At 31.6% G+C, this 21,272-nt stretch overlaps 3 protein-coding genes across 3 annotated transcripts; 1 reads left to right on the top strand and 2 right to left on the bottom strand.

The window, feature by feature from the left end:
- Positions 1-3,515: 3,515 nt before the first annotated feature.
- LOC149883956 (uncharacterized) lies at positions 3,516-6,459 on the bottom strand. Its single transcript, XM_090097358.1, has 5 exons — positions 5,264-6,459; positions 4,943-5,073; positions 4,685-4,789; positions 4,278-4,430; positions 3,516-3,864 (listed from the first exon to the last, which is right to left on the bottom strand). The coding sequence occupies exons 2-5, from the start codon at positions 4,961-4,963 to the stop codon at positions 3,562-3,564; spliced, it is 582 nt and encodes a 193-aa protein (XP_089953484.1). The 5' UTR covers positions 4,964-5,073; positions 5,264-6,459; the 3' UTR covers positions 3,516-3,561.
- Positions 6,460-11,234: 4,775 nt separating this feature from the next.
- On the top strand, positions 11,235-13,714 carry LOC149883955 (uncharacterized). Its single transcript, XM_090097277.1, has 4 exons — positions 11,235-11,516; positions 11,601-11,730; positions 11,853-12,014; positions 12,223-13,714. The coding sequence occupies exons 1-4, from the start codon at positions 11,274-11,276 to the stop codon at positions 13,629-13,631; spliced, it is 1,944 nt and encodes a 647-aa protein (XP_089953403.1). The 5' UTR covers positions 11,235-11,273; the 3' UTR covers positions 13,632-13,714.
- A 1,007-nt stretch (positions 13,715-14,721) lies between these two features.
- On the bottom strand, positions 14,722-20,909 carry LOC149883954 (uncharacterized). The gene is made up of 5 exons (XM_090097332.1): positions 20,511-20,909; positions 19,950-20,184; positions 19,574-19,702; positions 18,996-19,315; positions 14,722-16,536 (listed from the first exon to the last, which is right to left on the bottom strand). Exons 1-5 carry the CDS (start codon positions 20,700-20,702, stop codon positions 16,513-16,515), a joined length of 900 nt encoding a protein of 299 aa, XP_089953458.1. The 5' UTR covers positions 20,703-20,909; the 3' UTR covers positions 14,722-16,512.
- Between the last annotated feature and the right edge of the window lie 363 nt (positions 20,910-21,272).

Genomic DNA, 21,272 nt, shown 5'->3' with positions numbered 1-21,272 from the left:
CCCGGGATTTTGGGATTGAGATATTTATCCCCGGGATTAATTAGGAGAAACATGTGAAGAACAAATTTTTAAGTACTCATTAAACACTGAAAATTAATTAATTTATTGATAATACAATTAAATTATGAATAAACTAATCATTTTTCATTTTTTAGTTAAGTAAAATAGTTCATTTACTAATTAACCTAAGTGATTTAAATTATAAAATAATGCTTTAAAAAGATAACACAATATAAGTAAAAATAATATGAATATAAATGAGTATACATGAACTATATTCATTTTTGAAAGTACCACCTTAAAAAATTTAAAGCGTCAATCATTTCGTCGTTTAATCGCATTTGATTTTTTGAGCATAAAAACCCAGCCGCTGAGAATGCTCGTTCAGACTCCACACTTGTTGGCCGTATAGATAGCATATAATCATATGCTTTTTGAAGGTGATTACCTCTTGTAGCACCACTTTTAAATAACAACATTTCTCTTTGAATTTTAGAAGTTATACTTTCTACCCTTATAGGTAGTGTTTGAGTTGCTGCCAGTCCTTTTTCCATAACTTCATTTAATTCTTCACTAACAGTTTTGATTTTATTTTCACACTCCTTGCTTGATAAAGCCTCGCTCAATTGAGCATCACTATCACTATTCACGTCTGCTGATGTAATTATATTTGCCGAGTTTAGACGCTTTATCAGGTTTATTATAATTTTTTTATTTTGGGAACTTGTATTTGGTACAAAAACATCTGGAATTTTCGATGAAGTAACCTGGCCATTATGAAGATAATAAATTGTGCTGCTTAATGGTGTTCTCCTCTCTTTTATTCGGTGACTCAAAGCGGCATACAATTGTTTTCCAATTTCGGATTGTTGTTGTTTTATTTTGGACAACATAAACTCTAATGCAATTTCAGCTGTAATTAAAGTTGCGTCTCGTCGACAAAATGCCTCCACAGTTGCTTTAACGGGAGTCAAAAGTACCACTAAATCTGAGACGGTTTGATATTCGTTTTCGTTCATCTTAATTGAATCATCAAAGTTGGAATCCAATTCTAAATCTAGAAATGCCTTTTTAACACAATATTTTAACTTGTCAAATCTTTCAAGCATAAGCAACAAACTGCTCCATCGGGTTTTGCAATCCATGATTAAATGGATGACCTTTCCAAACTCAATTTTTACGTACTTTTGTAAATAATTTTCATTTTTTGTTGGGGACCTTTTAAACATTTTTACAATTTTCCTGACTTTGGTTATGATAGGTCCAATAATTTGATGTTTAATTGCAACCTCAGATGTTTCATTAATTAACAATGAATCGTTCAAATCTCGAGTACAATCTTCCTCTTCATAAACATGGTCACTTTTATAATTATCATCTTCATCTTCATCATTGTTGTTTTCTAAATTTTCAAAAACAGTGTTCTCATCATCTAAACTTTCATCAACTTCCAAGTGACTGGCGTCTTTTTTGTAAAGAACTGATATAACTGCCAATTGTAGAGTGTGGGCAAAGCATAATTGTTGATCAATTTTTAGAATTTTTCCAAGTTTCTTCATAACACTTGCACCATCAGTTGTAATACCAATGATATCATCCTCAAGGTTTATTTTAAAGCTGTGGAGTCTTTTTTTTAGAAGTGAAGCGCACTTTTCTGCTGGCATAGACCCTAAAATGCGAATCAAACCTAAGTTCCAATAGCTTTTCAACTCATGTACATTCACGTTCATATATCTGCAGTTTCCAAAAGAAGTCCACTCATCAAGTGTTAAGGAAAATTTAGAACCTCTTGATATTTGATCAATTATTTCCTTTATAACTTGCTTTTTAATCTGCTCGTAGTAATCTAACACCATTTTTCTGATAGTATTACGTGATTTAGGGACATTTTTATATCCTCGTGCAACTAACCCGGCTCGTATATCAATGGAATTACAAATTGTACTAAATGATATACCATCTTTTGCTGCCATACGTGCCAACACTTCAGACAGATTTTCCTCTTTTTTCAATGTTGTTGAAAAAAAGTTCGAGATTTTCAGCTTTTTATTTTGAGGTTCTTCTTTTAAATCTTTCGAATTTGAAGCTCTCGTAGATAAACTTGGTGCTTGCGATTGCAATTTTACTTTAAGTTTATGTTTAGACAGTAAATGGGAATGTAGACCTTTTGTTGAACCACCAGCAATTTTCAATATTTTATTGCATGTACTAACTTTGCACATGGCTGTTTCATCTGTTCCTCTTAAAAAGTGTCTCCAGATCAGATTTGTGCTATTGAATTCAGCGTAGTTCGTCATGATAATTACTTAAGTTTAATTTTTTTAAGTTCTAAAGTTCTTAACTTATTTCAACTTACAGTTCTTTATCAGATCAATAATTCTAACTGAATTTGTTACTGTGAAAATGATTATCACTTTGAATAACTGCAAAAAAAGCTTTATTATTTAAAAAACCTTCTGTATTTTGAAAATTTCATTAATTTAAACCATTGTTGAAAAATTTTTGAGAATCACGCATAGATTTCGTCGCATAAGAATTGTAGGGTTCTATCTAATTTTTGACACCTAATTGTGTTCTATTTAATATATAGAACACAATTAGGTGTCAGAAAAAATCAACATTTTTAAATTGTTATTTTGTGATGCACCCTAATATATATATATAAATGTATATTTATATATAGAGAAAGCCCACTTTCTCCTTTTTTTTTAAAGCACCTGTTTGATTGAAATTATTTTGAAAACTGTTTAATTTTTTCAATATTTTATTAGTGCTAATTAATAAGAAAAGTCTTTACTATTTAATTGACATGTTGTTTCCTTAAAATTTACTTTGTATTACTAAATATAATTTTAAAACATCTACTTTATAATTTTCATTTTTTTAATGTTGCCCAAAAGTTGAGGCTTGCTGCTTTATTTGATGATTTTCTTTTATAATTTTGCTTTTATTTTCATCAGCATTTACTAACTCTAAACTTTTGTTACTACACCAGAAGAAATATACTTTAATAAAGTTCACCGCCAGGTACGTAGTGATGTGGAGCAAGCCACTGGACGTCTCAAAAACCGTTGGAGGTGTTTGCACAAAAGTGGTGGAACACTTCAATACACCCCAACAACTTGCTGCAAAATATTTTTTACTTGCATTTTACTGAAAAACTTTTGCATTTCCTTAGGATTTAAAATTCCAGATGACATTAACTTTGAGGACAATGATGAAGATTATATGCATGGTATTTAACCTGAATTAACTCAAACCAACCAAATTCGACTTTTTAAAAACTATATGTTTGCAAATCAAAGGCAATGATGTATTGTAAAATTGTTGCATGGATGCCTGCAGGACATTTTGTTTTAGATATGACATTTTTAGGCAATTGTTGATCAGATTAAGCAATTTTGAACCCCACTTTTCCTCTTTTTTTTTGTATGAAACTGAATGTAAGGTTTGCAAAATTGCCTATAAACCTTAAATAATGTGCTGATTTTTTTAGCAAAAAATGTGTGTATATCTTTTTTTATCTAGCTACGTGCAAATTTATTTTCTGTTAATAATAACTTATAAATTCAGTTCTTTATTTTCTGCGTCAGTCGCAGCAAGCTTTTCCAGTGAACAAGCAATTCTTTTAGCGGAGTTGGCAAAACTTTCTGTTGAGGTTGCAATGCGAGTCAATGTTTCAGCAATACTTTCAAAGAGGAGGTTTTCGCTCAGAATAGAACGGCTGAGAACAGTGGCTATACTCTGTCCGGCTGCAACAATTTCCTCACCAATGTTTGACATGTTAGCCATATATTCATCCGTATTGGATGACGACAGCTTTCTACTAGTAGTTTTTCTCACCGGTTTTTTGTATCGGTGATCCTATAAAGTATTGTTAAATTAGATAAGAAAAAAGCATAACGCACAGTAAAAAAAGTATCACGACTTTTTAGTAAATATACAAACGAATAAATTTTGCTTATGAAAGTTGAGACATAATTAAAATAAGAAGGCAAAATAAATGAGCTATCCTAAGAAACTCTTAATGGTTAAACTTTTGATTTGTTAATCGTTTATTTCGTTTTTACAAACCAAAACCAAAATAAATTTCTTTAGCCAAGAAATTTTAAAAGAAAAAAAAAATTTTTTTCATTTAATTATTTTATTTTCAATTTATTTTTTGTTAAAAAAGAATACAACGTTCTTTAATATTGTTTCACACTCCCTAAAAGCATTTTCGTTATTTTTTTCTCTGAACATAAAAACTAAAGTCAACTTATTTCTGTAAAATGTACCTTTTTTTTTAATAACGGGATTCCAGAAGCAGTTTCATATTGTAATATCAACAAAGGATCTGCAGTTGGTGAAGAACCTGCCAGATGAACTTCTGTTGTTGAAGTATCAGGCGGAGTCAATAACTGAGAAGACTGCCATGAAGAAAATGAAGCCTTTGAAGATAAAGATCGTCGCAAAGGAATTTTTCTCTTTGTAAAAGTTTGATTCTTTAAACATTTACATTTTTTTTTTTTTTTTTTTGAACAAAATAGTAAAAATTTGATCACTTTTATATTAAACAAAAGAGGAAACAATGAAAAAAAAAAAAAAAAAAAAATATCAACACAAGAATATAATGCTCAATATTAATTTCTACAAATAATGACTTTAATATTTGTGCTCTTTGTAAAAAAAAATATATATTTACCTTGACAAAGTCTTCTTTCTCATCAGGCTGTGAAATATTTGTTTTGCTATATTCATTAAAATACTCCACGTTAAGTATTTCAGGCACAGTTTTGCTATTGGTCATCTAAGATAATATGACATAAAACAAATTCTTTAATAAAAAGCTATAGTGAACATGTTAACTTAAAGTGCAAGTTTAAGATAAAGATCAAAATGTTTACAATTGCTGTTTTGTACATTTAGCGTGTGAAGATAGTTCTTTGCAGAATAACTTTACCTTAATTAACTGATTGATCATTTTTTCTACGGGTTGCAGAACAAAGTTCCCTGTATCATATCAAAGTTAACTTCTTCATCGTGATCTATTCTGCAGTGCTTTTGTTGAGTGTCGATTCCTCCTGGAATTCCCTGAAATAAAGAACAGCAATTTTTATAAATCTGTATCAAAACTTTTATAAACAGACCTAACGGTTGGATATAAAAATTAAAATTTAAAAAAATCATTATTTTCATTTGTAATGATTCTTCCGAAACCTGCTTTACTTAATAAAAAAGGTAAATGTATGAGGGTAAAATTTTAAAATATGTATTAATATACCATGTAGGAAACTTTTGGCATTTTGTTGACCAATTCTTGATCAATCAAGTTCAGTTCTTCACCACTTCCCATGCCTCCTCCTGTCTTACACAAACTAGAGGTGTTGTTTTCTCGCAGCGAACACAACGTTTCAGTTCTACATTTTCTCTTCTCCTTAAAATTCCCCTTACAAAAAGTTTTCCTTCAATTTATACTATACAAAGAACCTCAAATATGCTCATAAAATAAACCGCTTAAACTATATTTACAACATATCAAATAAACTACGTCAATCAAATCCGCCGTAAATAGTTTCTTCACGCAATTCAATTACACTCCTCCTTGATCCTTCGGGATCACATTTAATTCAAAGCAACTCTTGCTTTGCGGAACATCACAACAATTGTTTCTTTTGCGGATCCAAATCTCAAATACCGCTTCTGGCAATCCAACTACAACGCCAGTCGCACCCTCTCGTCAGGCTACTCTGCCAAACACGAGAAACGTTTTAGATCAGCAAAAGAGACATCCATTTGTTCCTCATCTCTCATCTTCTGCTTCGTACACAACTCATGCCACGTAGGCATCCAAAGGAAAAACTCGATAAATAGACATCTTCGATTCTCTTCACATCCTTCTTATCTTCTACTCACAAACAATCGAAGACTAAGTATTACTTCGCAACAAAACTGGAAAGAGCACTGTCAACTCAACGCGTTGCTTCTCTGCAACAACTTTTGTTCGCTGCGACTAAATTGCGGGATCGGATATACCATCGTATTTTTCAAAGATGTTCTAATTATTCGAAGATGGCTCCATCATGTGCCCGGTTAGCTTGTTGTTTTCTCGCAGCGAACACAACGTTTCAGTTCTACATTTTCTCTTCTCCTTAAAATTCCCCTTACAAAAAGTTTTCCTTTAATTTATACTATACAAAGAACCTCAAATATGCTCATAAAATAAACCGCTTAAACTATATTTACAACATATCAAATAAACTACGTCAATCAAATCCGCCGTAAATAGTTTCTTCACGCAATTCAATTACAAGAGGTAATACGAGCTGCTTTTGCCTTGCTGTCTGACTTTTGATCTGATAATTTCTTTTTACATTGTTGCACTGTTCCTATCAGAACCAATTGAAGAAACATGATAAGCAACTTTGGACCATATGCCATCTTTTGTTAGTTTTGAAATCCCTGGAAAAAAAAAATCAAATATATACATTTACAAAACATGCACTACCTATTATATGAAGAAGCATTTAATACTCATGTTAACATATTCAACCAGCAAATTAACTTAAATTTTGATACAATGTAACTTTTTTTTTTAAATTGGTTATTTAAACCGCCTGTAATAACATTCAATTAAATCATGCTTAGATTTTCTGAATTCAAAAAATGAAAACAATGTCAAAATAATAATAAAATTAAGCAAAATTTACAGCAAAACGTCTGATAAAAGAAGTTAGTTGGTGCAACATTGAAAGCAAGTGTTACTGTTAATTCTAACATGGCCTACTTAAATACACGGCCTTCTTTACTGCTTAAATCGAAAAAAAATAGAAGGCCAGTTTAAAAATCGTATATTCGGCCGGATGGACAAACTTTCTCAAATTAATTTTGATTATCGCGCTATAAATTTTCAGTATGTATATCTGGCACAGGATAAAAAATTTTACGTTAGCTAGCTAAATCTTAACTGCTAAATTTCAATAAACTTAATTGTGAATACTTAATTGTGGCTTCTTTTTAGTATAAGATAATGGTTGCACCTCTAATTATTTCTGTTGTAAAGTAGTCTCAGTTTTTTGTTTTCCAAACTACAATGATTTGAGAAAGATATGAGTTATATTTTGCAATAGAAATTTTGGGAAGTTCTGTGCATGAAATAAAAATATACAAATTCTCAAAAATAAGCTTCAAAAGTATAAAAAACTCTAACACAAACTGATTAAAAGTGAAACAAAATATTTTCATTTTTCTCTCTGTCTTTTTTTAAATGCAACTATGTTATCTGCAACAATTGAATCCCCGACTCTCTTTCTGGTGTTATTAAAATAAATATTTGAAATAACAGTGTGTATAATTTCTTTTCCATGACTTTGATGGTTTGAACATAAAAATGGTTGATACCCTTCTCTACTGCCAAGAACTAACTTTGCTGCTTTACGGTGTTGCATTTGAGACTGATAAATAACATCAAAAATGTGATCTAGCATAGCAAAACTGTCACAGACATATTCTAAAAGCAGTACTGATGGAGTTGTTAGCCCACCTCTGGATAATATATTTAAATAATTATAATCATTTAACTCCTGTTGACAATTTTGAGTACAAAGCAATTTGCAACATACTCCAAACTTCTTAATCAATTTTTTGGCAATAAAACCAGCAATATAACTGGCAACTTCACGAGAATCATCCGATAAAGTCACACAATCAAAATCTCTTTCTTTAATCTGCTCCATTAAGGATCTAACATGTTCTATATCTTTATCAGCATTGATATCATTTTCAAAAATGTCAATTCCTTCTTTTATCAAACTTTTTATTTGGATTATACTCTCACTATAAATGACATCTTTCAAACTGACAAGGAATCTGCCACCGCTCATTTGACGGTATTGTCCATATCTTCTTTCTAAGGGATCACTTTGAAAACGAGCAGTCAATATAAATTTGTACTTATCTTCCAGCAGATCTTCAATTAATGAAGCATGACATAATAAAGTTCTTTGCAGTGCTGATGATGTTTGGGGAGATAATGTATATTTCTCAAAATTTGGAATTTTTGTGTTTTTCCATTTGTTTAACCAGTCAGCAAAAGCTCGAAAAAACTCAGGTTTTTTATCATTTATAATAGCAGCATTACCAAGAAAATTATTAGAAAACTGATTTTTTGAATTTGTAATTGTCCACCATTTATTGAATAGAGTTAAGAATGATGCAATATCTAAACGGTCAGGAAAATATGAAATTATTGCTGCTGCTGTAGTTTCATGGAAGATACCTAAGGCAACACTGACATTTTGCTTCCATTTTCCAGGATGGACAACTTTGTTATTTATATTTGGTGCTTTTTTTAAACTTGCATCCAACAGACTGTCCTTTTCTAATAAATCATGAAATATTTTCCATGATATTTCTCCTGATTGAACATGAATTTCATCTTTGAAAGCTGAAAAATTAAATTCTGGAAAAATTAATCTTTTTTTATTAAGTAAGTTGTTTCGAATATTTTTAATCAGATGCACTGTGTCAAAGAATAAGTAAACTTTTTGTGATAGTACATTAATAAACAAACCATCTTTTTTTTCACCATGCGTATCAAGTAATTTTGTAAAAGAAGAAACATTTGAAGCGTGATTGTCACAAACAACACCTCGAACATTAAAATTATTTTTTATTAAAAATTGAATCAGGTTAAGAATTTCAGACTTTAACCAGTCACTGTTCAATTTTACAATTGGAATTGCTTTGACAATACAGGAGATACTTTCTTTCAAACCAACTACCATGAAAGAGACAATGCTTCTATAACATTCATTTTCCTCACTAATCCCAATAACATTGCCACCAGAATATTCAGCACATTGTTGCAAATACATTTCATCAAAAATTATTATAAGATCTTTCGATAAGTTCCCATTTTCATGTAGCAACTTCAAAACTTTCATAGAATCTATTTCACCTGATTTAAGCTTGCCTAACAAAGATATAGATGGGAGTGGGAATTCCTTCAACAGTAAATGATAAGTTTGCAGTGAAGTGTACCGCAACATTAATGCAAATTGAAGAACATTTGAAGAATAAATTTGTTTTTTTTTTATTTGGTGACTTTTGAGTTCTTCAAGAATAGAAGACAACTTTTCTTTTTCTGTACTAAAATGTGAATTGAGATTTTCCAGCATACTCCTTCTTTTTAACATACATTGGTGGGTTACTCTGAACCATGATGGTAAGGAAACTGGAAGATTTTTATAAAAAAGTTGGACATGTAAATTTTTGTCGATACGAATAGACTCAGCAACTTCAGGTATGTGTAGTTCATTTTGAATAATTCTATGGAACACAACACAATCATCAAATTTTGAAAATAAATATCCTGCTGGTGAATCAGCAGCTGAAAGGGAATCAACATCTTTAATAATATCTTTTAATAAAAATTTCTGATATTCATCTTCTTGAAATATTCTTTTAGCTGGTGATTTTCTTGGTCCAGATATAACTGGAAGAGAAGCAGTTGCTATGCTAGCAGGGTATATTGTAGGAACAGGCTTTAGGTTATACAGCAAACGAAATCGTTTTTCTGATGCTCCTTTATGTACAAACTTTTTCTCAAAGTGTTTTAAACAGATCACAGATGATTTTGTGACAGTCCAGAAATTTCTATTTACAAATCTAATCCATAACTTTCTTAAATCATCATCTTTTGGAAAACTGAAAACTGGAACTACTTCACCACCTAGATAATTGGAGGTACAACCAACAACACAGCATTTATTAACCATAATTACTATCTATTTATAAAAAGAAGCTATAATCAAGTATATGAGGTTTAGTTGATGTGAAGATATAGAAAACGCTGAAGTTTTTATCCTATGCCGGATATACTTATTTAAAATTTATAGCGCAATAATTAAAATATGTTAAGAAAGTTTGTCCATCCTACAGAATATACGTTTTTTAAACTGGCCTTCTATTTTTTTTCGATTTAAGCAGAAAAGAAGGCCGTGTATTTAAGTAGGCCATGATTCTAATTCAAAAATTATAAAAATACAGTTAAAAATAAGTTTAATGCAGAAATTATATGTTTAATTTTAAATTTATTAAGTTTGAAATGAAGTAATAGCATTAAAAAATAATACCTTGAGAAAATTTTCCATCTAAAGTTTCTTTAATCTCATTGTATGCTTGTTCCAAAACAAGCACTTGTTCGTGAGTCCAATTTTCAGATCGTTTTTTTAAACCTTTTGACAATTCTGACACTATAAAAATTTCATATTTTTTGCAAATATAAACCAAAATAAAGTGTCGTTTGAATAATAGAAGAATAAAAGAAGATATTTAAATTTTAATCTGAAAATTGACTAACTTGCAACTTTAACTTAAATTTAACTGAAACAACTGCAGTTATAAACTAAAAGTTGCAAAACTTTAAGTTTTAGTTTTATCTATTGAACATTTATTGAGAGTACTTATATATATAAAATTTTTGAAGCCGTTAATGATAATAAACTACATCCGAAAATCTTAACAACGAACATAGCTAAAAACTGTTATAACAGTATAATATATTGGTAATAGCAGTTTTTTAGTACCTTTTAAGTACTTCTTAAAAAAATGAAAAACCTAATTATTAGATTTTAAATAGTATATGATATTATTACTAGTAACAACTTATTAATAAAATACTTTTCGAAACATATTTTACTATTATTTAAGAAAACAATTCAACTATTTTACCTTTATTTTATAAATCAATTTCTATTATTTAAAAACTTTTAACTACTATTAACTAATTGAGGGGTGAGAACTTGATAAAGGCTTGTTATTCTGTCAGTTTACGTTTCTTTACTAACTAGTTTTATTTTTTTGTTACAGAAGTTTTATGAATTTACCTTCAGAAAAATATGCTTTGATAAAGATTTGTAATTACGAAAACTTGGTTTATTAAAAAAAAATCAACTCGGTTCTTTTTTTTTTTGCGTAAGTTTTTCCATAAGTTCAGCGCAACTTATGCGCAACCCTTACTTTACGGAAATGCCCACTGTGAGCCATAAAGACCGCCAGGTTCAACTTCTCCCCACCTCTAATTTTATTTTTTAAAAAAGTAAATGCAGTTTTTGTAAGTCTTTTTCAAGTACAGAACAAATCTAAAGTCGATCAGAAGAGTTAGTATTTTAAGTTTTAAAAATTAGAAAAACCAAAAAATTAAGCTTCAAAAATAATCCAATCCGCCACTTTGGCTTCTTTTTCTTTAGTAGTTATGAAATGATTTAAGTAAAAAACATCATACGGTAAAGATGGCTGATTTAAAACAGTCTGTTTGTGCAGTTTGTTTGGAAAAAAAAGGTAAATATTCAAAATCTTTAGTAAAAGTACGACCATCTGTAGCAAGTAAAATCAAGGAGTATATTTGGCCTGAGTACAATGCAGAGTTTAATGTCTGCCCGGATGTAATTTGTTCAAGTTGTAGAAGAAACATCTTTTTGCTGGAAAAGGGAAAAAGCACTTATCTTTCAAACTGGATAAGTAAAGTTTCTCAAGTATATGATTTAAAACTTATTTAAGTTAAATGATAAATACATATAAAGATATAGATTTTTTATAAAGTACCATCTTTGAATTAGGTTGACCGACCAAGAATTAGACGTAGTACTGAGCTTAGTGATATTGTACAATCATCTCATATTAATACAAAAGATGTTGAATCTCTGAAAAAAAATATGTGCAGCTGCTGCTTTACTCTCCTTGCAAGAGGTTAAAGAATAAATAATAAGTTACTTGATAAGTAAATTAAAAGTTATCAAATAATCATTTATAAACTTCAATAAAAAAACCTTTAGGTGTATATTAATTTAAGAGTAAATTTTATTCTTCAGGATGTCATAACAACTGTTGTTCTAGTCAGGCTGTTTTGAATTTGATTAATTTGTCAGAAACTCTTGATCCCACATCATGTGAGCAAGTTGCTTCAGGCATAATAAAAAACAAGATGGAACGAGAAGGCATTGAGAGAGGCCAGTCCTTTAAAATATCTACAGGTGTGTAAGTTTTTATTTTCATTTTTAAATAATTAAAAACAGTTTATATGTTCAGATAAAACTTAAATGCACATATAGAACACTCAGTAGAGGCTTTTAACTAAGCAATTGTATAGATTGCTAATAACTTTTTCAAAATGTTTGCATTGTAAATTTAAAGTAGGGGTAGGTTAAAGATACATATAATTAATTATACTTTATTTTTAAGGTGGAAATCCGTTAACTTTAACTGTTGGAACTAAAGACAATAAATCTTCTAGAAAGTTTTTTAATCAGATATCATTTCAAGCAGTGATGGAATTAACTTCTGTACTGGAATTGACAAAAAATAAAACAAAAAAACTGATATCAAGTCTCCGTAAGAATCTGGGATCATCTACTGTTGTGGAGAATAATGTAATTAGTATGATGACATCATTACAAGAAGAAATTGAATCTAAGTATAATATAGAACAAGATAACTTTATTTGGAATGATGAAATTGTAACAAGACATGTAGTATTTATCCATGACACTTCTGAATTTATTCTTAGTATTTTAATGGAAAGAGGATTGGATCCTCTCTCCAGTATGGTACGTATATCAATTGATGGAGGTCAAGGATTTCTTAAAGTAATTGTAAATGTCTTTGATAAAACCAATAAAAATGAGATTTACATTGACAGTGGAGTTAAAAGGTGTTTTATTCTTGCTATTGTTGAAGATGTTTGTGAAGACAATGGAAATTTGCAGAAAATCTTGAGTAGATTAAATCTGGATGATGTTACATATCACCTTGCATTTGACTTAAAATGTGCTAACAGCATCTTTGGTTTGTCTTCTCATTCAGGTAAATATGCCTGCTTGTGGTGTGAAGGCGAATGTTCCCTAGAAAGTGGTACTCCGAGAACATTAGGTTCTTTTGATCATTGGTACAACTTATTTGTTGAAAATGGGGCAAAGCGCTTAGAGATGAAAGATTTTAAAAATGTTATTAGTCCTCGACTCGTTTATTTAGATAAAAATGCTGAAGATGAAATTAATCACTTAGTCCCTCCACCAGAGTTACATCTTCTTATAGGGATTGTGACATTACTTGGTAGACTACTTTTAGATCATTGGCCTCTTTTTAAAAACTGGCTAAAAGAACATTATATCTTACTTCGAGGTTATCATGGGATAGGCTTTGATGGGAACAATTCCAATAAACTTCTGGAAAAGGTAGATATTTTAGAGAGAGATGTGTTAGCATCTCAAACTAATTTATTGCCTATAGTTCATTGCCTCAGAAAGTTTGCAAAGGTTAAAGAGTGCACCTTTGGATACGAATTAGGCAGCAATGCTTCTTCAGTTATTGAAGAGTTCAAAGTATCATTTTGTGACCTACAGCAGTATGCAAAGATACATTTAAATACAGAACTGAAGGTTACCTGGAAAGTCCATATAGTTGTTTGTCATATTCTCCCATTTGTGAAGTTTAATTGTTGTTCTCTGGGATCATATGCTGAACAGACTGGAGAAGCTGTTCATAGTGCCTTCAAACCAAGTTGGTCTCAATACAAGCGAAGGATCGAACATAAAGATTATGCTAAACGATTGAAATCTGCTACTGCCACTTTTTGTTTAGATAAAATGTAAATATTGTAATATAAAAGTAGTTGTGTTATTTTTGTTGCATTTATTGTATTTTTTCTTTTAATTATTGCTATAATGGTGCAAAAGGAGTTTAAATCGCTTCAATTTAAGATTAGTAAGAAAAAGTAAGGATTGTTTTAAGGAGGATAATGAAATATTAATCAAAAAAAAAATTTTTTTTTTGAAAGGAGGTAATATCATCATAAAGGGGGTAACTTTATCACTTGAAGGGGGGTAAATAGGGTAAAAAAGTAAGTTTTTATGTGACTTCCGATCGACTTTAGATTTGTCCAATACAAAAAAATATAATATCTAACCAGTACTTATCCTAATATGAAAAAAAGTTAGAGGTGGGGAAAAGTTGAACCTGGCGGTCTTTATGGCTCACAGTGTGCCACTGATCTCTATAATAGAGAGCTTACGATATGAAAACTGCAACGGCAACGGAGACGACAAAGGTCTGGATCGAGCGGTTGCGACTTGCAGTTGCGGTATTCCAATAAAATTAGTTACGAATTTCCGCTTCAAAAAAAAGAAAACATCTTGAAATAAATAGAAAAAATTTAAAAATGGCTCCTTTAAGAAATGCTTGAAATGGTTTATTACTTGCATTAGAATCAAATATCATAGACGACGAAAAATTTTTACAACTGTACAAATTAAATTTGTCTAAGGCACAATGTTAAAAAACTTTTTATGGCTGTAAATGCCTACGCCTGTAGAAAGTTTACAGCCGGAATCTAAATTCAGTGTTATAAAACTTTTTCGGCTGTAAAACCTCTACAGCTGTAGGAATTACAGCTGTAGAAACTCCGGCTGTAGGACCATCTGAATTTTTGACTTACAGTCGTATTTCAAAAGCAAATTGGCTAAACCAGTTAATCCTTTGGATGAAAATTAGAAAGCAAACATTTTCAAAGTTTTTTTGGAACAGACAGAGCTTTTTTTAAAATTATAAAATACATCTTGTATCGAGCTATTATGGACTTGGATCTTGATTGCTCCAGCTCAGATATGGAGCTCTGCTTCCTGTCAACTCATTTTGGAAAAAAGAGAAAGCCCAGAGTGGTAAGATAACTATAAATTTAAAAGATTTTTGTTTTTGTAAAATATTTATTTAAATGCAAAAGTAATCTAGCTTTGCATGCACCATTGATAAAACCACCTATTTAACATTATTAAAAGATTCAGGTAAAAACTAAGCTACCCTAATATACTAAACCAAATAATATCCTGGGGATTAGTAGTTTCGAGCAGAACAAAATTCAGACTTTGCAGACTCAGACAAACTTTAAAACAGTAGGACATATGGTTTCGATGATCTTTCCAGTTAGATCTTGAGGGACTCTTTTTGGGTTAGGATTAGTATTTTACTCTATAGTTCACCAAAGACAGCACAAGGCAAGGTACCTTAGGTTACGTAGATTATGTGTAGTAAGTAAGGTTAATTTGAATGAAAGTAGTTGGTGGGCTCTGTATCTCATTGTAAAATTTTAAGGATATTTTAATTTAAAAAAAAACAATATTTAGTTCAAGGATCGAAGGTTCACTGAAGAAGTCTCTGATGTGGTGTATAGGCAACAAAATCGGATCCCAAGAGCAGCTGTCGACTATTTGGAAGATAAAATTGAAGATCAACTTAAGCATCCTACAAACAGAAATCATCCACTGAGTTCAAGGCAACAGGTAATCAAAAACAACAAAGTCTTTTAGATAACAACAATGTTTGATTAAGCAGAGAAATTAAATATTTTTACAAAGTGCTCCATATGAACCAAAAATTGCATAAGTTGGATTCTGTATTTTAATTGTAAAATTCTCTTGCAAAGTTTTATCATCAAAACAAAACTATTTGTTAAGAACCACATTTTAATGGGATACTCTTTTTCCAGATTTTGCTTTTTTGTCAATTCCTGGGCACTGATGCCTTTTACCATTTGTTAAGAGATGCTCGAGGTGTTGATACCAAGACCATTCATGCTACAGTCCATCGAGTTGCTGATGCTGTCATCTCCCTGAAGAATGAAATCATTCGTTGGCCTGAAGTTTGCAGTGACCTAGCAGAGAAATTTTACCAGTTCAACCAGTTTCCTCTTTGTGCTGGTGCCCTGGATGGCACCCACATCAATGTTGAACCACCCAGAGCTGATGAAGCCTCATTTCTGAATCGCTACAGGGAACACTCCATTAATGTACTTGCAGTCTGTGGGCCAGATTTGTCTTTCTATTATGTCGATGCTAATCACCCAGGCAGATGTCATGATTCAAGAGTTATCCGTGAAAGTTCTCTCTGGAGATCATTTGACATTCTTGATCAACGGCCCTTCAAAGGTGCTGTACTCCTGGGAGATTCAGCCTACCCACTGCGTGAATGGCTAATGACCCCCTTCCCAGGAATTCCAGATGGTGCGAAAGAAAAGTACAATGATTCACACAGTGTCACCAGGAATGTGATAGAGAGAGCCTTTGGTGTTGTGAAGAAAAGGTTTTACTCTCTGGGTAATGGATTTCGATTGCACAACATGGAGGATGTGCCAAAGTTCATTATAGCAGCCTTTATTCTACACAACTTAGCCATTCAGTTTGGTGACTCTTGTGAATTTGATGATGACCTGTCTCCTCAACAGCAATCGTCACGTCGACCCAGGAAGCACCGGAAACGTAAGCGAAATCACCCAGTTATTCCTCCAGCAGAGCAAACATTGGATGGTACCTTGAGAGAAGAGAATGAAAGCCAAACATACACCGACAAAAAAACTATTCTTGGTATTAGAAAAAGAGAGCAACTTTTGACCTTCTTTAATGAATAGAAGATGTTTCTGTTTCGCCCATTTTAATGATGCTAAAGGATATGTTAGACTTTGTGGTGCATGTAAAATTTTTCCTATTTGATGCCAATACTGCATTGCTAAAATGATATAGGCAGAGTTTTAAGTAAAGAAGCTGCTATGTTAAAACCTACAAAATGACACTTAGATCTACCAAGTCTATATTTGGATAGTACAGAAAGCAGAAGACTGATAATAGGTTTTGAAATATTTGTTTATCTATTTATTTGACACCCTTTTTTCTCATTAGCAAATTGATTCGGAAGTTATTGAAAGCATTTATATATAGATTAATACCAATTGTAAAAAATTAAGACTAAGCAGAAGACAAAGGATTTTAATATAAATTCAAAATTTTGTAAACATGCAAAGCAAAATGATAATGTAAAATAGTTTTTAAAGTACTTAAAAATCCATTTTTGTACTAAATTGGAGAAAATTTTCAATGTATTTTGCCCATTTTAAAATAAAGGAGACATTGCTTTTAAAAAATATGACTTTTTATTTCAACAACTTTTCTTTGATGGAAAGACAGAAGTACAGTGTAATCACTAGCCAAAGTCATGCCAGAGAAAACTTTTTGGGCTTCACACCTCAGACGACAGTTGTTAGGTTTTACAGCAGTCATTTTATCAAAGCAAAATGGGACAGCTTTTTGAAGATGGAGGGAAATGAGGTCAGCAAGGTTATCAGAAATTTGAAGCAAAAGAGATGGATTGCCACCAGTGAGAAGTGGGAAAAGGCTAACTCGGTCATTCATGGGTTTACTAGCATTCTTACAGATATCGCCAGCTCTATACATGCCTTTTGTGCAGCCAACTGTAAGAAAATGATCGATTTGGGCCCTCTGGGCCCTGGCAACTGCAATTTTGCCCTTCAACTTCAATTCCCCTTGATCTGGAAGGGCAAAATGGGAGTACATGGGTGGCTAAGGCATTTCGTAAGTTAGATGCTTCGGAAGAAGTCAAGAAATCCAAAATTATTATTAAAACAACAATGAAATAGTGTTTTTGATAGCTTAGGGGATTTGTTATTAGACAAAAATTAATTTTTATGTATAAAAATTTTGGGAAAATCTGCAGTTATTATCTGGCAGTTTGGCTTATTTTTGCTCAAAGACAAGAAAACATTTTTGTACCAATAAGTTGGACAGTTCTATTTATAAACAAACTTTTAAAAATAAAATATCAGCACTTTAAAGCTGATACATCCAAAAAGTTGTACCATTTTATGTAAAAATAAAATAAAATTTGAATTTGCAATTTTATTTGTAACTTTAGAGCAAAAATGCATAAAATATCGAAGAAAGAGCTTTTTAAGACTGAAAAAAAAGTATAAAATAGCATTTATGCTATCTTGACTCATGTAAAAGTTATTGTGACATAAAGTTTAGCAAAGAAATTTTACAATTTTATTTTCTGATTTAGGAGTAGAATTTAACAATTAATTCTCATTGGTAAATTATGAATCCCCTAGGAAGTCAATACTTGAAAGCTTTTACATTTGAAATTGTAAATCATTGATCTCATAGGGCCCAACAAAAATCTCTCTGCAGCCCATCTTTGGATGGTAGATCACTGATTGTGAACCTGTGCTCTATTTAATGAATAATTCAATGTAATATTTTATGTTTTATTTCATACTTTCATAAGAACAAACAGCAAATTTGACAAATTTTCAATTTCAAAATTAGATTGACAGAAATAGTTCAGTTTAATGCATCACTTTATGAGAATCTTCACTAGATTAAAAAAAAAGAATTTATAAAGTTGCTTGGAGAAATTAAGTAACTCTTGAGTCTTGGCTTGCAGGTTTCACTCTTCTATGACAATACATATTTGCATTTCGTTTAGGAATTAGTTTCTTTGACTCTGTCTAAAGTTGAAATGAAGCTGACTGGAATTGAAGAACTTAGAGGGAATCAAAGCTTGAACAATGTTCGCTGAAAAATTTAAAAAAAAATGACACAAAGAAGAATGAGTATAGTTAGTAAGATGAAGGTCCAGATAGAGCTGTTTGCTTAAATTTAAAAGGGCCAATGTGAGGCACTAGACCTTGAACACATGGACATGTGAGGACCCTGGTCCTTGCCATTGCAAGAAACCATGTAGCAGTATGGTATTTTTTTACAAAAAATGATTTTGGTGTGTCATCAGTTGAGTACAAAACAAAGAAAACTATGCACACTAAAATATATCATGATTTTTTGTTGTGAAGAAGGAAGATCTGTAATTGTTTTAAATTTAAATTACATTTGCTTTGACTGTTTAGCACATTGCATACTACTCATTTGAGAGCACATGCCTGACCAACTGAACCAATATTATTACCATTAATGCTAAATGTAAAATAATATTTGCATTTGTGGTATCTTTAGTTGCATTGAGGTAAAGAATCAATTCATTTTTGTTGGTATACACAGTTTTAGTCGAGACCAAATAAACTGAAACAATCCCATTTTATATAATTTACTAGCTTGAATGGGTCAATAACCTTATTGTAACAATATGCAAACCATTTTAGTACTAAAAACACTCACTGTTTCTCCTGAGTCTCTGTCTTGAACATGAAGGACAACATCTCCAGAAAGGGAAAAGGTGGCTCTTCGAAAAAATTCAGCTCTTGCTGTAGCTTCTTCAGCCCTCATGTTGGCCTCATTCACTTGAGCCTTGATGAGCTCCACCTTTGCCTCATAGAGTTCAGCTTCAGCTCTCATCAGTCTAAGCCTGGCAGGTCCTTCTTCAAGCTCATATTGTGCTTTCTTCAGTTTGACTTCTTTGTAGCCATTCTCAAACCAAAGAGGAGTGCTTCCAGCTGACTTTTGTTTCTTCCCTTGAGGTTGGTTTTCATCCTGACCCACTGAAAATAAGAAAGTTTTGAGTTGTACCAATCCTGTGATAGTTTGATGAACTGTAATCTTTTGCTTATTAAAATAAAATATAGACTTTCTCCTTTTGTCTTCAAATCATGAATGTAACAAATTGTTCTACACAATAGAAATGTTGGACATTCTTTTGAGATTTTATGTCAGATTTGGAAGCATTAAAATTCATACTCATGAGGAAGGTTTGATCTATTTTAGACTAAATCACATGGATTTATTTGAAGTTCTTTTACCTGCTGTCCTGTTAACTTCCAAAGGCTGTTCCTGAGGATCAAAGAAAGCTCTTGAGACACTGGGCACTGGTGATGATGACCTAACATTTCGGTTTCCAACTGGCAAGAGAGGAGCACGAAAAACACTATCTAAAAGTTGTAAAAAGGAAAAGGTATTTTAGTTTCCTAGGTCCAGCTTCTGTGAATAAATTCTTGTTTTACACAAAGTTGTTGATATTAAAGACAAAAACATGTCTGCATTGCTATGAACATATAATTGGCATTTACTAATATTACAAATGAATGCACTACTGTTTAAAAATCTTCAAATAGTTCCTTTTGTTCAGTTACTTTTGAGAAAACAATAGAACTAATTGCCCATAAAATATTTTTTTACCTGTGATACTCAATGTACTGGTGTCCAAGTCAGGAAGTTGAGGTGGATTATTCTCTGCACTTGGCATCACTGGGAGGTCATTGGGCTGGTTTAGTCCTTTGACAACTGCTGAATCTCTTCCAATGATGTCAAGGACCATATTATCAACAGGAGTTAGGGATAACGCAGAAGCTCCAGTCTGCCTAGCAGCAGTCAACTTGTTGATTGCAGTTCGCCGCATTCCATCCCAGACACTCTATAATCAGATTAGTACCATTAATGCAGTACCTTAATTGAACCTTAGAGTATGCATTACTCTTTGGAGTGTTAAACAAAGAGTGAGATCTAAGCCAAATGGGAAAATAGTATGGCTAATATGGCTAAAAATACCTAAAATGCTCTATAAGAATTTTGGTTTCATTTCATTGCCCAGTACCTGCATGTTTACATATTTATGGCTTTTAATCTGTTAAAATCTATTCAATTGTGCTTGTTAAGTACTTGCTGTGATTACAGTGCCACAAAATGGCAAATGAAAATTAATGTAAGGTAAAATCAATTTCTTCACAAAAATAGACTTACAGTTCGCAGATGATCTTCACTTTTAAGAGGGATTCCCTTTGTCAAGCACTGGTTGTAGATATCCTTCCATGCTAGGGCTTTTGACTTCTCGATAATGCCTTTTTCCTTGTCAAAAGGCAACAAAATTTGGTCCTTCTTAAGCTTAATCAGCTCAGCAATGTCTTCCTTCTGTTCCAGTGTAATCTGCACCATTTTGATCAATTTGAACTCAAACTTTTACTTCCTTTTTTATTTTAGCATTTTAAGCTTTTCTGTTGTTTACATAAAGAACCAATGGTTTCTATTTTTAAATTTGTAGATTTCTATGCTCAAAATTTCCATTGCTTCGGCCGAAAATGTTCCAATGTAAAAAAAATGTTTTATAACATGTATATTTTTTTCCTAGAGCCGTAAGCCGGATTCCGGCTTACGGCTCTAAATACGGCGAAATGGTTTCGGCTGTAGTTTACAGCTGTAGAGCACGGCAGTTTCAAATTGATACTTTTTGGAACTTTATTCTGAGCATGCGCAGTCAACAACTTCAAAACATGAAAAAATATCTTGTTTTTTCAATAATTTTTTTCTGAAGCTCAACTATTCTAACTTGTTTTTTTTTATGTTTGATATTTCAAATTTCTTCTAAACCGTAGCGAATTTTTTCAGAGTTGACCGAACAACCTCCTATTATAAGTTTTATTGTTGCAATTAAGATTTTCAACAAAAGCTTTTAAATCAAACGGTAAAATATTTTTCTTGAAATAATCAGTTTTTTAATCAGCTATA

The sequence above is a fragment of the Hydra viridissima genome, unplaced genomic scaffold (assembly GCF_058129835.1).
Source record: "Hydra viridissima isolate aposymbiotic clone 2 unplaced genomic scaffold, HvirCarnegie_v1 scaffold_9, whole genome shotgun sequence".
In the NCBI taxonomy this organism is placed as follows: domain Eukaryota; kingdom Metazoa; phylum Cnidaria; class Hydrozoa; order Anthoathecata; family Hydridae; genus Hydra; species Hydra viridissima.
Note: the sequence above shows the minus strand (reverse complement) of the source record. Positions and strands in the feature narration are given on the sequence as shown.